At 37.1% G+C, this 15,812-nt stretch overlaps 1 protein-coding gene across 5 annotated transcripts in view; it reads left to right on the forward strand.

The window, feature by feature from the left end:
* FER (FER tyrosine kinase) overlaps positions 1-15,812 on the forward strand; it is a 254,067-nt gene that overhangs the window by 190,943 nt on the left and 47,312 nt on the right. For all 5 annotated transcript variants that reach the window (XM_058656235.1, XM_058656233.1, XM_058656234.1 and 2 more), the window contains one exon: positions 3,107-3,230. In XM_058656235.1, the coding sequence (XP_058512218.1) occupies positions 3,107-3,230 (124 nt within the window). The remainder of the gene's footprint in view (positions 1-3,106; positions 3,231-15,812) is intronic.

The raw sequence follows: 15,812 nt of genomic DNA on the forward strand, positions 1-15,812 counted from the left end.
TATACAAACTGTAGAAAGATGAGAAAAACTAGTAAAGGCCACACGGTTACTCCTGGAAGAATCAGCCTGGCCCAGCCCTCACTGATGAGGCCATTTGGGAAGTCGAACCAGCAGATGGATGGTATCTCTTGCTCTGGTTCTCACTCTCTCTTACACTCTCTGTTTCTCCTCTCCCTCACTGTCAGTAACTCTGCCATTCAAATAAATACATACTTTTTAAAAAGATATATATATTTTTAAAGTGTACATATGAGCACTGTATATTTCACACATTCTGAAAGAAGTTTTGAATTTGACCATTAATGAAAATGACAGAAGAGTGGATTAAAAGGGCGTAGGTCGTGCCATCCAAAGTAACCCTGCAGTGAATAAGTACTGTGAACTGTTACCATCTGGCCCTTTTCCAATTCTTCACTTCATGATGAGAATCAAGTATTGTGCCCTGGGGGGACTCTTCCTGGCCCAGTCTTAATTATTCTTAGAGTATTCTAACGTTAGGCCCATTCTCTGTCCCTGGAGAATTTACTTCGTGTTCTACGATAATGCATGCAGTTGGATGAGGCTCGGTGCTGAGTTGTCATATAGAACAGATTTATGAAGATTTTGCTTCCCTCCAGTTTTCTACAAGAAATTACTCAGCCTGTGGAGTGGTGACGTACTGCTCCTTTACATAAGCTCACTATGTCTGGCCTGAGTAACTACTGATTGAGAATAAGTTAGATGCTTTTTCTAGAATGAATGTTTTTAAGCAAAAAAAAATTGTTCAGAGGCAGAAATGGCATTTTTCAATCAGCCACAAGATAATTAACGGTCTCGTTCGTACCTTTGACTCGTCACAATATTGGTTATACCTCTCTCTACACCTTTATACAGTTGAACTCACTTTTCACTAGATTTTTATTATATTTAAGGATTGCCTTTGATTATTAATATGTTTAATTTTTCCAATATTTAATAATTTCTTAATTCGTTAACAAAAACTTAACAAGAGAAGTACAATTCTCTCCAAGTCTTGGTAGTGAGCAAGGAATGAAAGGAAGATTTTATGAAGAAATCTGAAAACAGCAGGAAGTATATGAGAAAGAATATGAGCTAACTTTGGAAAGAAATAGTATCATGACTTTATATAAGAACACTGGGGTTATGCCAGATGCTACTGTTAAATCATGCTACATTTGAGAGTTATTCTATAGCTGAAACAGAATGTTATGTGGTTTCAAGATCCAGGAGAGTGCCTTTTAAAACAAGACAAACATATTCCTGGTAAAAGAATTAATGTCTGAATTTTGGTCCAAGTGGTGTCTTTAAAATACTTCGTATTTGTTGCATTTCATTCATTTGAGAAGCAGATAGAGACAGCACTAAATTTTACTTTGCGTATGCCTGCAACATCCAAGGAGCCTTGAACTCGAATCCAGATGTCCTCTGGGAGACAGGAACCAGGGTGCTTCAGCTGTCCCCTAATGGCCTCTTGGGTACACCAGGAAGCTGGAGGCTCACCCCAAGGGTATCTTAACCATGGGGCCAAATGTCTGCCCCGAAACAGCATCCTGCATGAAGTCATTTCAAGTCCATGTTTAATGAGCGCCTCTCGTACCTATTAATGTTGATAAATTAGTGGTTACTTTTGCGATATACTATTAATATTATGTGTTCTATTGAGATTTTAAGTTGACCTTAAAATCAGTTATTGCAGTAATCATCTTAATAATGTAATACGTGTGATTTTCCTCTTGAAAAGAACAGAAAAAGTAAATTGTCTGACATAATTGTTATATTTAAACCGTATAGCATTGATTTTGTCAGACTCCCACCTAAATTTATATAACATTTGATTTATGTGAATGAAAGAAAACATTTGAAAAAGGAAACATTTTATTGATGGGTAAGCTGGGGCTTTCTTGCCTCTCTTCCGAAAGAAAAAGCTTGCCTCTGAAGTCTCACTGTTTAAGGAACCTAGATCCCTAATGAAGAGAGAAAGGAAGCTCAGGAAATGACAATTAAAATGCTTAATCCCTCTGGTAAAATGCTATTTTAATATCTGAGGGAAGTGAAAGTGATTATTTTTAGAGAACATGTCTTCTAAAATATGTGGGCACTTCAAAACTTCATAGAAAACAGGCACTGTATTTTACTACCATTTTTCTTTAATCTTTTCGAAGCATCCTCTGATTTTTGCTTCTTTAATTTTTATAACAATGTAACAAACTGACAAATTTAAAGCAATCAAGCCATGTAAATTCTAATGGCACATTAAGAAAGAAAACAAAATTTAAGGCTGCATCACTGTTCACTCTGGGAGTCACTGAGGCTCTTCAGCTCCTGAAATGTGTTACTGCTTCTAAAAAAGCAAATTTTGAATTTCATTTCATCTTAGTTCATTGAAGTTAAAAATGCTCTTTGATTTCGTTATTGGCAAATTTTAAGTATGTTTGGAAAAAAAATTAGGTATGTGAATACTTTTCCAGCAGCAAAGCATATGAAATATAAATACCACTTAAACATTTCAGACAAAAATTTGCATTGGGACTGATGTGTGTCGTGGGTTAAGCTGCTACTTACAACAGCAACATCCTGAGTCACAATACACATTTTTAAGCCAGCACTGAATCTAGTAATTGATCCAATATAATTTACTTTTTGTAGAACTCATCATGACTATAGCCTTTGGTTTAGAATTAGAGAAAATCAAATCTTACGCAAGTTTTAATGAATAAGTTGATCGGTAATTGAGACCAAGGAAAAGGCTGATTTTGCATATATATTATGTCTTCCGCAATATGAATGTGAAGCAAATTTTTAACTGTGTTAATTTGAGATTCAGACAGAGACAGAATGCACCAGGGCTCCAGTCTGCTGGTTCCCTCCCCAGTGGTGATCATGGCAGCGCTGTTGAGCAGGGCAGGCACATTGAAGCTCAAGTGTAGAGTCTGCTTTCCAGTAGGAGCTGTTCTGTTCCTGTGTTCTTTCACTCTTACCTCAAACAAGTTGGACAGAATCATGACCCAATATGTAATGCTTTTTATTCTATGAGATATTCCTAATATATGATATGCATAACTTAGCTCTCATTTTATTTCCTTGTTTTATCTGTCCATTCCTCTAGGAGGTGATTTTCTCTCCTTTCTGAGAAAGAAGAAGGATGAATTAAAACTGAAACAGTTAGTGAAATTTTCATTAGATGCTGCTTCGGGCATGTTGTATTTGGAGAGTAAAAACTGCATACACAGGTAAGAATAACATCTTAAAGCAGTTTCCACTTTTACTAGATGTGTGCTAGAAAACTATTACACTTACTAGAATTCAGTGGTGAATGTCTTTCATGAAAGGGAATCTTATTTTTTTGTATATTTTCTGTGAAAGCATTCCTTGCTAGTTTGTGCAGTTAGTAGAAACAGCTGTTTTCCTCTTATTTGTGCCTGATTAGACAATGACAACTACTAAGCAGAATGTTTTATTGCAATGACGGATAACAGAATAGGACAACATAAAATGTACCACAATTTAGAAATGCAAAAAACAGCCACCTTGAAATCAAGCAAGAATATTTAGTGTGTTAACTTATTCTCATTTCCAAAGAAATTATGTATGTAGTCATGGAAAAGCAGGATAGCAAACCATCGTTCATAACAGTGAATTTGGTCAGAAGCCAAAGATGTTAACCTGCTGCTTACTGCAGGGAAGATTTTGGAAACTTTTCTTTCAGTATAGGTGGTAGGCTGGTCTTCCTGCTGGCAAGGCATTGTGATGTTCAGGGCTTATGGCTAAAAGTGCTGCTGACTGCTAAAAGTCGAGATCTGCTACGAAATTCTCAGATCCTGCGTCTGGCTAAGTATACGCAGATGGAAAGCTCCTGCTGTTTTTATTCACTGACTGAAAAGAGTGTGGAGTTCTATGGGTGCAGGGCTCGTGGTCAGAATGTGGTCCAAGGTGATTTCATGGTTGAAGTGTATTTTCCTCTGAGGTGTCTTGTTATTCTGCTTTTGACTTATCGTTCTAGTGAGGTTGGGTCACTACAAAGTTGCATTCATCACTACAAAGTTACATTCATCTCGACGATTCGTTTATTTGATCTCGGTGAATGTTTTCACTGAATTTTCTCTGAAATATGACTTAATATTAAGTTTTTATTCTTGGACTAAGATTGTGACCTGTGTTTCAAATGAACATGTGTGGGTTAGTCTCCACTGCCTACCCTAATAAAAACTACCTGACCAATCAGTAGACTCAAAGCAAAAGGGCAGATGATACCAACTGTAAAGGCTTGGTTTTTCATTCACTGTCTAGACTTTTTGTGATTCTGGGTAAAAGGAGAAGACAGCGCTGGGGTCTGTAAAATAAGTGTAGAGAGAAATACTAAGTTATTTTTGTTATTTATTTTTAATATATACCTATATGTGACTGAGAGGGTGGGACTGACAGAGAGAGATCTTCATCTGCAGATCCACTCCCCTAAGACTACAGTGGCCTGGGCTGATCTGAACCAAAGCCAGAAGTTCAGAGCTTTGTCTGGTTCTCCCGAGTGGAGACAGGAGCCTGAGCACTTGGGCTACCTGTGCTGCATCCCAGGAGCGTTAGCAGGCAGCTAGGAAGGAGTGTACCCGCCAAGACTCAACCCAGCACTCTGATCATGGGACACTGTGCTGTGGCACGGTGCTGACCCCTTTTGTTTTCTCTTAAATTTGCTGAAATTCAGCAGTATTTCCTTATTGCTTTTCCATTTAGCTAGAGCATGAAAATTTATTTTATTTCACTTTCATACACTGTTGTTTAGATACCCCCTTCTGCTTTATCTGTTCATTAAAACACAGAATTAGCATAAGAATATGGTACTCTGTTAGTTGACTAAATGTTTATGACTGATTTTTTTTGTTGTTCCAGCATTTGATTATAATTTTGAATACATTAGACTATATTTTTATTTTCAGTTTCTAAATGAATTTTGGGACAGTATAGAGGACAGCTTGATAATTTTAAATGTGTCAAAAATATATGTTTTTTTTTAACTGCGTATTTTGTACAGTGTGATTATTATACAAAAGATAAACTAACTCCCATATAAAATTATTTATCCTGCTATTTTATTCAGTGTTAAAAAGTTTCCTTCATTTTAATTAAAACATTTTCCCCTCAAGGTGCATGCTTGTTTCCAGGAATGAAAAAGAGGCCTTCTTTTATATTACATTCAATTAACATGTTGGCTTGGGTTAATATACTAGAATATCTTGCTGCTTCTTCAGGAAAGAAAATGAGTTGATTTGGATAAAGGATCAGAGGACAATAACATTTATTTATGGTTAATAGCAAGAATGTGCCTGTGTAAGACATGGTGTGGGAGTCCCAGGCAGTCCAATGGACAGAAGTCCTTGAAAATGGGTAGAAAAGAAAGATAGGAACAGGAATGCATTAAAGCTTCCTCCTGGTTTTCTTAGGGCTGACCCTGCCTTATGACATGAAGGAAGGGAAAATGGGCCAATTCTTCATACGCTCTGATATTTCTGACTTCTATTGAGTCTGTTAGATCGAGTACATTTGGATTCAGATTGTCAAGAAAGTTAACCTCTTGTCATTAAACGAAAACAAATGCCTGCCATTTTTCCCTTAGAGCTTGATTATAGACACAGAAACTGTTTAGATTAATTTAAGCAGTTCGAGAATTATAATGAGGAAATGGGGTTGTCTTAAATATCTCAAGGACAACAGGTTCAGCCAGCCATGGGAGTCTTTGAAACTAGGAACTGTGAACAGCTAGGGACCAAAGCAACTTCTGTTTTTGTTATTCCTGTGTTCACCTGGGTTTCCATTATTTTGTTTGCTAGGCTGCTGTTCAATTTCTCTCTTTCTTAAGATGTATTTTATTTACGTATTTATTTATTACAGAGAGAGGGAAACCTAGGGAGGCTATCTATCTGCTGGTTCACTCCCACATGTCTACAATGGCAAGGCTGGACCAGGCTGCAACCAGGAGCTTCTCACATGTCTCTCCTATGGGTGCAAGGGCCCAAGGACTTGGACATCCTGTTCTGCAATCCAGGGCACATTAGCAGGGAGCTGGATTAGAAATGGAGCAGCAGGGACTTGAACCAGCCCCCATGTGGGATTCCAGGATTGCAGGTGACAGCTTACCCCTTTATATCACAATACTGACCCCTTCTCTCTTGTTCTAAAGCCTGTATTACTCTGCCCTATTTGCAGAGAACCGTTATGTTAATGCAAACATTAGGCCCAGCATCAATAACCAATTAGTTTTTAGAGTTCAGATTTTGAAATCTTAGTAGGAAGAACTGATTGACCCAACTATATTAAACATCTACCCCCTATTTAAATCAATAACCAAGCTAGGTGGGAAAGGGCATCAAGGCCACTGTTATGTAGAGCTAACGTGGTAGATCTCCGTGCGCAAGGGGTTAGATCTCAGAGAATGGGATGTATACTAAGCAGGACCCCAGTAGATGGTTATCCTGCACTCACAAGTGTTGAGTGCTTGCAAATGCATCAGTTATCTCACTTAATCCTCATGGTTTTATGAAATTTGATTTTATGATAGAATGAGTTGAATTGTAAGAGAACCATCTGTCCAATGTCATACCGCAGGTAAGAGGAAGATCAGGCTTGTACTGAACTCTTGACGAAGACTGAAACAAATGAAAATCAGCTATGCTATACCCATTTCCCAATTTCTTCCTTTTTGCTAGTAAGATCCAACACAAATAAGAGAATGCTCAAAAGAGATAGAGGAGCCTGCTATCTTAATTGGACATCAATGAGAGAGGTATCCTGGTAATGAGAATAACAAGTTCTACAAGCCTCGAGACAGGGGCATCTAATATTTCTAAAGTAGGTCCACTGGGAGACAGAGAACAGGGTTTGTTACTAGCAGGTCACATCACAAAGAAATTGTAAACCATTAAGAAGGTTTTTAATTTCCATGAGATTATTAAAGTCTTTATAGCAAGATGATTATAAGGGCCTGGTGCTTTGGCTCAATTGTCTATTCCTCCTCCTGCAAACATCAGGATCCCACACGGATGCCAGTTTGTGTCCTGCTGCTCCACTGGTCCTCTCCAGCTCCCTGTTTGTGGCATGGAAAGCAGTAGAGAATGGCACAAAACCTTGAGACCCTGCACCCCCTTGGGAGAACCAGAAGAAGCTCCTGGCTTCTGGCATTGGATCAGCTCAGCTGTGGCCATTGAGGCCATTTGGAGAGTGAACCAGTGGATAATAGATCTTCCTGTCTGTCTCTCCTTCTCTCTCTAAATCTGTCTTTCTAATAAAAATGAATATATCTTTTTATAAAAGAAAAGCAATTATGCTGTTTTGCCTATGAATATTAATCCTCCATTTCATTTCTCATTGATTAATTTCTTTATGATGCATGATAGAATGAGGAAAATAGTTTGAATTCTTTTTCTATGGTGAATTAGCAAGAACCTTGGAATGCTTTAGCTACTTTTTTTAAATGAAAGAAATCTTTCCTAAATGTGTAGCAGTGTTCTTTCTAGCATGTTATCATTCTCCAAGATCCTGCAAAGGTGAATATTATGGCTGTTTGCTATGTTGGTTCTGTCTTTCCTCAAACAATGAACAGGGCTTTTAAAAGCTTCAGTGGTTTATAACATGCCAGAGAGTATTCATTTTCTAAAATATATGTATTTGTGTATTTATTTATTTAAGTTTATGCTTCCATAGGCTCTGGATTCTCCTCACTCCCAAGCGTCCCTTTCCCCGCTGAATTCACCTATATTATTACAATCTATGTTATTACAATAGTACAGTCCTTCAAAACAGTCATCAGTCCCTCATTCTGCTATTTAAGTGAATCCTGGTATTATAAGTGTAGGTAATGGCAGAAGGTCCAGCATCCTATTGTCAAGATACAGTTAACGGTTTCATTGGGAGTCTGTCTTGGACTCGGGTGTAGATGCACACTGCAGTGTGCCTTCACTTCTTGCTAGGATAGTCTCTATTATACGATTTCTCTAGGTGACTGTATGCACCTGTGAGTTTACTTAAGTATGTATTGGTTTTGCATTTTGCGTGAAGGTTGCCTTATATCAGAGAGAACATATTTGTCCTTTTGGGACCGGTTTATTTCACTGAGCATCATGGTTATTAGTTGGGACCACTTTGCATCCTATGGTAGAATTTAATTATTTTTAGTGGCTGAGGAGTATTGCATAGAATAGAAAGTATTCATTTTAACATGTATTTTGTCATAATAGATAATAAGCAACTTCAGTGCTGGAATGTTTAGAAAGTATAGGTATCCAACCCTTTCTCCAGCACCTTACCTGAACACATGAGCTTTGCTACAGCAGTTGCAGAATACTTAGTTCCTTGCCATTTACAGTAGAGAGCATACAGCAAGTGACTTTTACTCCGAGTAACCTTTCTCTGCTTGTTCTTAAGATGCCCAGTTTGTCTCTAAGCTTCAACATATTTACATTAGTGAAGAAATAAAATTAAATAATTTTCTCTGTTGCTTCAGATATTTAAAAGCACCAGAGAGGATATAACTATAGGATATAATTTTAAGTGAGGTGTAAACTAATTTAGAATCAAAGGAAAACCCATCAAGCACGTAATTTAAGAGTTTGCCCTTTTTTATGATCGGATTGTGCCATATTGTAAATTTCAAGATTTTTTTGTTGAATACATTTATGAAGGAAAAAAATGAAAAATTTCACATGAAGTATGTGCTTAAGTTACATGTACTAGTGGAAGCAGATTATTGGGATTTTTTTAGCCCTTGACAGCAGATAATTATCTCACCTGGTGAAATTTCTAAGTTTTTTTTTTTTTTTTTTTTAGCTTCTAGAGCTTCACTATGTTTTACAGACAAAATCATTTGGAACCTAGGTAATGAATGCCTCTCTGGTGAAAGGCTCTCTAGACATTTTTCCCTATTCTCAAAAAAAAAAAAAAATGGTAGTAAGTTAAAGCTAAAAAAAAAAAAAACAACCTTGATAATAAATAATGCGTTGGGAGAGGGAAGTAAATAAGAAACAAATATGGGATTTATTTATTTGAAAGTCTGATGAGCTTTTATAATGGGAAGGAAAAGGGAGACAAGAAAGCAAGGTAACTTGTAAAAGCCAAGAACAAACATTGGGATCATTTATTGTGTGACTTGAGTATGATCAACTTCATTAAAAACAAAGTTTTACTTTAACTATGCTTAACAGATCTTTGAGCCTCCCCCGATACACACACACACATAACATTACTGCTTTGAGTTACTCAGTTCCAATTCTGAAGTTATTTTAATGGTGTTGCTTTATATGAACTTCTGAAAAAAAAAAGTTTGGAAGTGTTATTAAGGATAAATGTATTTTTGTTCAAAAAATTTGAAATTCGTGAGAATACATATTTTAAGAAAAACTATGCGTGAATGTCAAGTTTCAGACCCAAATAAACTGATCTTTCAATTGCATTTTCGCTGAGCATTTAAAGTACTCTTTGATATGCATGTGCGCATAGCACAAGCTGGTAGTATATGGGGGATGGACACATGTTATGATACTATCCCCTTTGCCTTCACATACAGAGCTGAGTATTCACGCATGAAAGAATTGGAGAGAGATTAAATGTGAAAAAAAAATCTCAATTTTTTGCAACACAAAATATTCCTGACCTTTCTAAATTATATAAATCAGAAAGGGAAAAAAGGGATTTTCTTAGTTTGTTCCAAAGACCATATACTCCAAATGTTATATAATGTTACATTATTTAATGTGCAAGACAGAATATATAGTCTGGACACAAGCATGCCTTTTCCAAGGTATTGTTTATGCATTCTTTGGGAGTGATGGTTATTGCTGAAGTGATGTTTGTAGGACTGGAACCTGTTATCCACAAAATAAAGCGTATGTAGGCAGTGGTGAGTGTCCCCATGCCTAGCCATGCAGGGATGCCGCTCAATTTGATGTACAAGGACTTGTCGTAAGATTAAGTTCGTTCATAAGTCATGTCTGTTATAACTCGCTGTTGCGAAATGGTGATTGTGGCAAACCTGAAGGCTAAGTGTCTTAACGACTGATTTATCTCTTTTAAGATTTTCAGTTCCTCTCAGTTACGAATGTTTAATGTATCATTCTTGAATTGTGCGATAGTGCAATATTTGGATAGAAGCAAGTTTTATTAAAAGTATTTAATAAAGATATTAGAGTGAATGGGACCGCTTTCCTCATTTTTCATATGCTAATATATTTCATTGCTTCTGAGAATATCTATAAAAATGCATGCGGGATTTTAACCTGAAGCTTTTGAGAATAATCATTAGACAAAAACGCATGCACCTTTGCTGTGGCAGTTTTTTTTTTTCACGACCAAATATTTTAGGCTTTCTGGGTGATTTGGGTCTCCTGCTGAACCACAACATTACTGTGAAACCTCTGCGGAAAATGTGAACAGAGGAGGCATGGTTGTATTCCAATACAACATCCCCCAGCGGGAAAAAGCAGAATTTGGATTATGGGTGATGCTTTGATGACCCATGCTCTAGAGAACTTAAAGCATTTAAAAGAGGTTTACATCCCTCTTCCCAGTCTATTTAATTTTGATTTTTTCTTTGAGACGATGCTCAAATCCTCTTCCCACCATCACCAGCTTTTCCTTCGTCATTGTGTCTCTGTTTTTCCTTTTAACCTCCTATCTTTTCTTCAAGTAAATATTTTGTTTCTTCTGCCATATTGTTAGTGACAGGGAGACCTCAGTAAGTTTGTTAAAAAGAGGGTTAAAATATAAATTCATTTTGGTTTATGCTGAAATTCAAGTGTAAGTTTTTTTTCAGTTTTTATTTTTTCATTATACAGTTCTATAGGCTCGGGGATTTCCCTTCCCACCCTCTCCATTCTGTCTTCTACCTCACTGTTTTCCCCCATATTATGATAATAATATAGTCCTTCAGTAATTGTCACAAGTCCATCATTCTGCTATTTAACGTCTATACCGACGTTGTAGGTATAGACGATGGTAGAAAGCCCAGCATCCTATTGTCAACACATAGTTAACAGTTTCATTGGGAGTCCTTTGGTTAGAGAGTAGCGATGCATACAGCAATATACCTTCACTTCTTGGTATGCTAGTCTCCCTTACACAGTCGCTCGAGATGAATATATACATATACATGTTTACCTGTGTGTTTGTTGATGTTGTATTTTGCATGAAGGTTGCCTTATCTCAGAGACAACGTATGATATTCGTCCTTTTGTAATTGCTTTATTTCACTGAGAAACATGGTCTCAGGTTGGGACCATTTTGCTGCAAATGGTAGGATTTCATTCTCTTTAATGGCTGAGAAGTGTTCCATAGAGAAAACACACCACTGTTTCTTTATCTGTTCTTAATTTGACAGGCATCTAGACTGTTTCCATGTCTTCACTATTATAGATTGGGCTGCTATAAATATAGGATTACAGGTCATTAACTCTTATGCAGATTTAATTTCCTTATGATATATTCCCAGTGTGGGATTGGTGGGTTATATGGCTCAATTTCCAGTTCTCTTAGCAGTCTCCATACTGACTTCCATAGTGGCTGTACTAGCTTACACTCCCACCAACAGTGAAATAGGATACATACTACCTCACATCCATGTCAGCAGGTGTTGTTAATAGAATTGTAATATAGGCCAATTTCACTGGAGTTAGGTGGAATTTCAGTGTAGTTTTAAAATAAGATTCATTATTTTATTGGAAAGTCAGATTTACAGAGAGAGACGGAGAAGGAGAAAAAGAGAGAAAGATCTTCCATCTGCCTGTTCACTCCCCAAGTGGCTGCAATGGCCATAGCTGAGCTGATCTGAAGCCAGGAGCCAGGAGCTTCTTCTGGGTCACCCATGCAGATGCAGGGTCCCAAGGTTTTAGGCCATCCTCTACTTCTTTCCCAGGCCACAAGCAGAAGCTGCATGGGAAGTGGAGCATCCAGGACACAAACCAGCACCCATATAGAATCCTGCAGTATGCAAGGTGAGAACTTTAGCTACTAGGCTACCGCACCATTGCCTCTCTCAATATAGCTTTTATTTGTATGGCCATCCCTTTAAAATCTAAGAATTTTCTCCTTCTGATGATCTTTTATGCTCTATATGATATTTTTATTCTTAAATTTTATAATTATGTGATTTGCAGTGATTACACATTATAAAAAGCATTACTGTGAAACTCCCTCCTGCCCCTCCCACCACATTCCTTTTTCAAGCCATACTGCTATACTTTGACCTAACTATACTGATAGAGAATTATAGAATGAAAAAAAATCTTTTTTATCAAAGAGCTTTCACTTTTAAGTGTAAATGAGACATATTCATGCTACCACGGTACAACGATGATGAGATACCTAAGCAGTGAGATAAAGTGATGTGAACTGGAAGAATCTTATTGCTAGTAGCATAGAGAAGTGAGCGAGAAGAGAGTGTTTGGGAGCCCTCCAAGGGTTGCCAAGCTTGTGTTCCCTTGAGTTCCTTACGCTGAGGGTAACAGTGTCCTGAAGAGGGCGCCACTGTTCCAGAAACGCTGAAAGTATTCCAAGGAGGTGGAAAACTGAACTGTTTGCCAGTTTTCTTTACGGATCCTGACAAGCAGAGACAGTAAAATCATCAGGCATCTCTCGTGCTTCCTAAAGTTTCCCTTTTCACTGGTTAAGGAGAATGCTCTGTCGAATGATCGTATATGTGTGTGTGGATAAAATGGCATCAGTGGATTTGCTTTATCTGTGTCTGCCAGGATAATCCAAAGGTATGTTTGTCATCTAAAATATTAACAAGCAAATCAGTTTCTAGTTCTAAAGAAAGCCAACCTGATGAAATAAACCCAATCTGCATGAAGTTATTTGTTTGAAATGTTGTTATTTTGTCTCATTTTAAGAAAAAAAAGAATATTTACATTCTGCTGTGCTGTTGCCCTTGATTGTAGGCTGCCACTGTATTTCAACATACTTGTTACTGATGTAGCCTGTCTTCATGCACAAAAAAACACTTGCATTTCATTTTGCCTTTGAGATTCCACTGTTTGTAAACAAAGAAAAACACAGAGTTGGAAGATAAATGACATTTTTTTAAGAATAATGTTATTTCCCAGTTCTTTTGTGGATGAAAATTATTTAGTTATTCAGGGTAGGAACTAAAGTGAATAATAGAAAATAATTCTATAAATGATTATTCTTTTTAAAAAGGTCAGAGAACAAAAGATGAATGCAATTTCTAGGTTTATGATAAAATATTTTGCTACTTTTTGTCACTATAGATATGTGAGCTCTTGGAAGGCCACCTGTTGTGAAACAATTTGTCCAAGCTTAGCTATCCATTTTATCTTTCAAATGGGATTTTTACCTTTATCTTAAGGGGCTATATTTAAGGGGCTTTCTTAGTTGCAGATTAGAAAGATTCCATTTCAGAATGGGGTCAACTGTGTTAGAGAATGCCTACCACCTCTAAAATATCATATTTCTTTTTTAAAATATTGGAAAGGCAGATATGTAGAGAGGAGGAGAGACAGAGAGGAAGATCTTCCATCCAATGGTTCACTCACAAGTGACCTCAACTGCTGGAGCTGAGCCAGTCTGAAGCCAGGAGCCAGGAGCTTCTTTTGGGTCTCCCACATGGGTGCATGTCCCCAAGGCTTTGGGCCATTCTTGACTGCTTTCCCAGGCCACAGGCAGGGAGCTGGATGAGAAGCAGGGCCGCCAGGATTAGAACGAGCACCAGTGTGGGATCCTGGCTCATTCAAAGCAAGGACTTCATCTGCTACGCTATTTTTCATTGAATTAATGATTTTTCTTTGCTCTCTCTTCTCATGAGTAATAGCCATAAACTAAAATTTCAAAATCATGACTCCCATACAACTTTTAAAAGTATATAGAAGAAAATACCAGCGCAGATACTTGAGAAATCAGAGTCTTAAAGCAATTTCTTTGTTTTACTGCGGTTGACATTCTTAAGATTCTAACATCCCAGGAATTAATGATTTCAGAGTTGTACTCTGTGCTTTCCTCATGTACATTGAAGTCTTTAAATAATTTGGAAGATTCAGGTATAAACAATGTAAGCCATTGTTTGGACAGTTACATAGAGTGATTTTATGTCAATAAGCTTACTACATTTTTCTTAGAGGTACATTATGTCCAAATACTATAAAGCATCTATGATTGAGTTCACTATCTCTTACTGTGATTAGATTAAAAAACCCACAATTTCACAACATTTTCTGCACTTTTCATGAGTCATGCATAACACAGCCTGTGAAATCTGTATAATAATAGCGCTTACAGAATATTGATGAAGATTAAATGTAATGTGTATATAGCACAGGGCAGTGCCTAGGATACTTTAGTGACTCCATAGTTGTGAGCTAGTCTTAGAAGTTGCGATTGTTTCTGGAATGTTAAAATAAGAGACGATTTGGATTGTTTTGTTTTGTTTTTCTCCTCGTGTACTCCCAAAAACCTGGTATTGCCAAGTGTTTTGCACTATAAATCACCATGAAAGGCTTTGCTACTTGAGCAAAAGGAGTTTTAGAATAGAAGGTTGTCTTTATTACCTTTTTCATAACTGAGAAATTCCTTTTAGACACTGTCTCCTTCAAGACTCCCCATTCTTCTGACTTGCCAGGAGAGATAAAAGAATGAGGGCCAAGACCACCTCAGGATGATTTGTTCATTTCTTAGTGCTCAGAGTCCCTTATCCACAGGTGGTTTTTTTCTTTCCTGATGCAACCAGTAATTGTCTCAGTTTCAGAAACTATACCTTCAGTCACACTGCTTGACCTTTATTGAATTCTCTTTGGATAACAGCAGTTATGTGCTTGGAGATAATTGTAGCTGTTACCTTTAAAATACAGAAAAATACCTCTGAACGTTCACAGTGTGGTGTGCATAGCCCTTCAGTCCAAAGGGCACTTCCCCTGCTCCTGGTACCTGGTCACCTGAGCCCCATTGTGTTTATGTGTGGAGAGGACAGCTCTGCAGTCTCCGTGCTTGCTGTACCTTGAAGCAGTTTAGCCTCCTCCGTTCTTTGCACAAGTGTGGGAGAAATAAGGAGTGGGGAATATTGATAAATATTTCCACTGTTGCAATACTTTTTAGTCACTTTAGGTCACAAAAAACTGACAGAAAATATGGAAAATTCTTTACAATTCTAAATTTAATGCCACAAATATGTACCTTAGTGTTCTCATGAATTCTTCTAAAACTTTCCATATCTATTTATACTAATTTATTCTTATTTTGTCCAGTTCTGAAATGATGAGTTAAATTCTGTTCTATACTGCTTTCATCAAGACACTCTTGAATGGCTGGCTCTGCCTTTTATTCTGCTGTTTCATATTTTCTATATAATAATCAATCACTGGTAAATAAGAACCTAGAAACCTGGAAGAAATGAGTTGAAACTTATATGATGACCTAAATCTTAACATTCCATACAGACCTCATACAAATCAGGAGGAAATAGAAAAATCAACAAAATGTATTAATACATATTTTAGAAAATGAGACCAGTTCAATTTTCCTCAAACATGAAAAAAATATGCAAACTTAAACAGTTGCATGTCTGTTTTTGCTAACCTAGTAGTTAATACATAGTATGTGTTGTTGGCAGGGATATAAATTGATCCATGTGTTTTGGATTAGAATTATTCAGATGTATCAAACATCTTTAAAAATACAAGCCTTTTGGTATAGCAATTCAATTCTTAAATATACCTCACGGCGATGATCAGACATCAGTATGTGGTTGTGGCTATCCATCATGTCATTGGTTATGACAAACTTGTGGAATATCTTACATCTCAACGTATCTAGCATCCTACCACAAT

Source organism: Ochotona princeps, chromosome 28 (assembly GCF_030435755.1).
Source record: "Ochotona princeps isolate mOchPri1 chromosome 28, mOchPri1.hap1, whole genome shotgun sequence".
NCBI classification, from domain to species: domain Eukaryota; kingdom Metazoa; phylum Chordata; class Mammalia; order Lagomorpha; family Ochotonidae; genus Ochotona; species Ochotona princeps.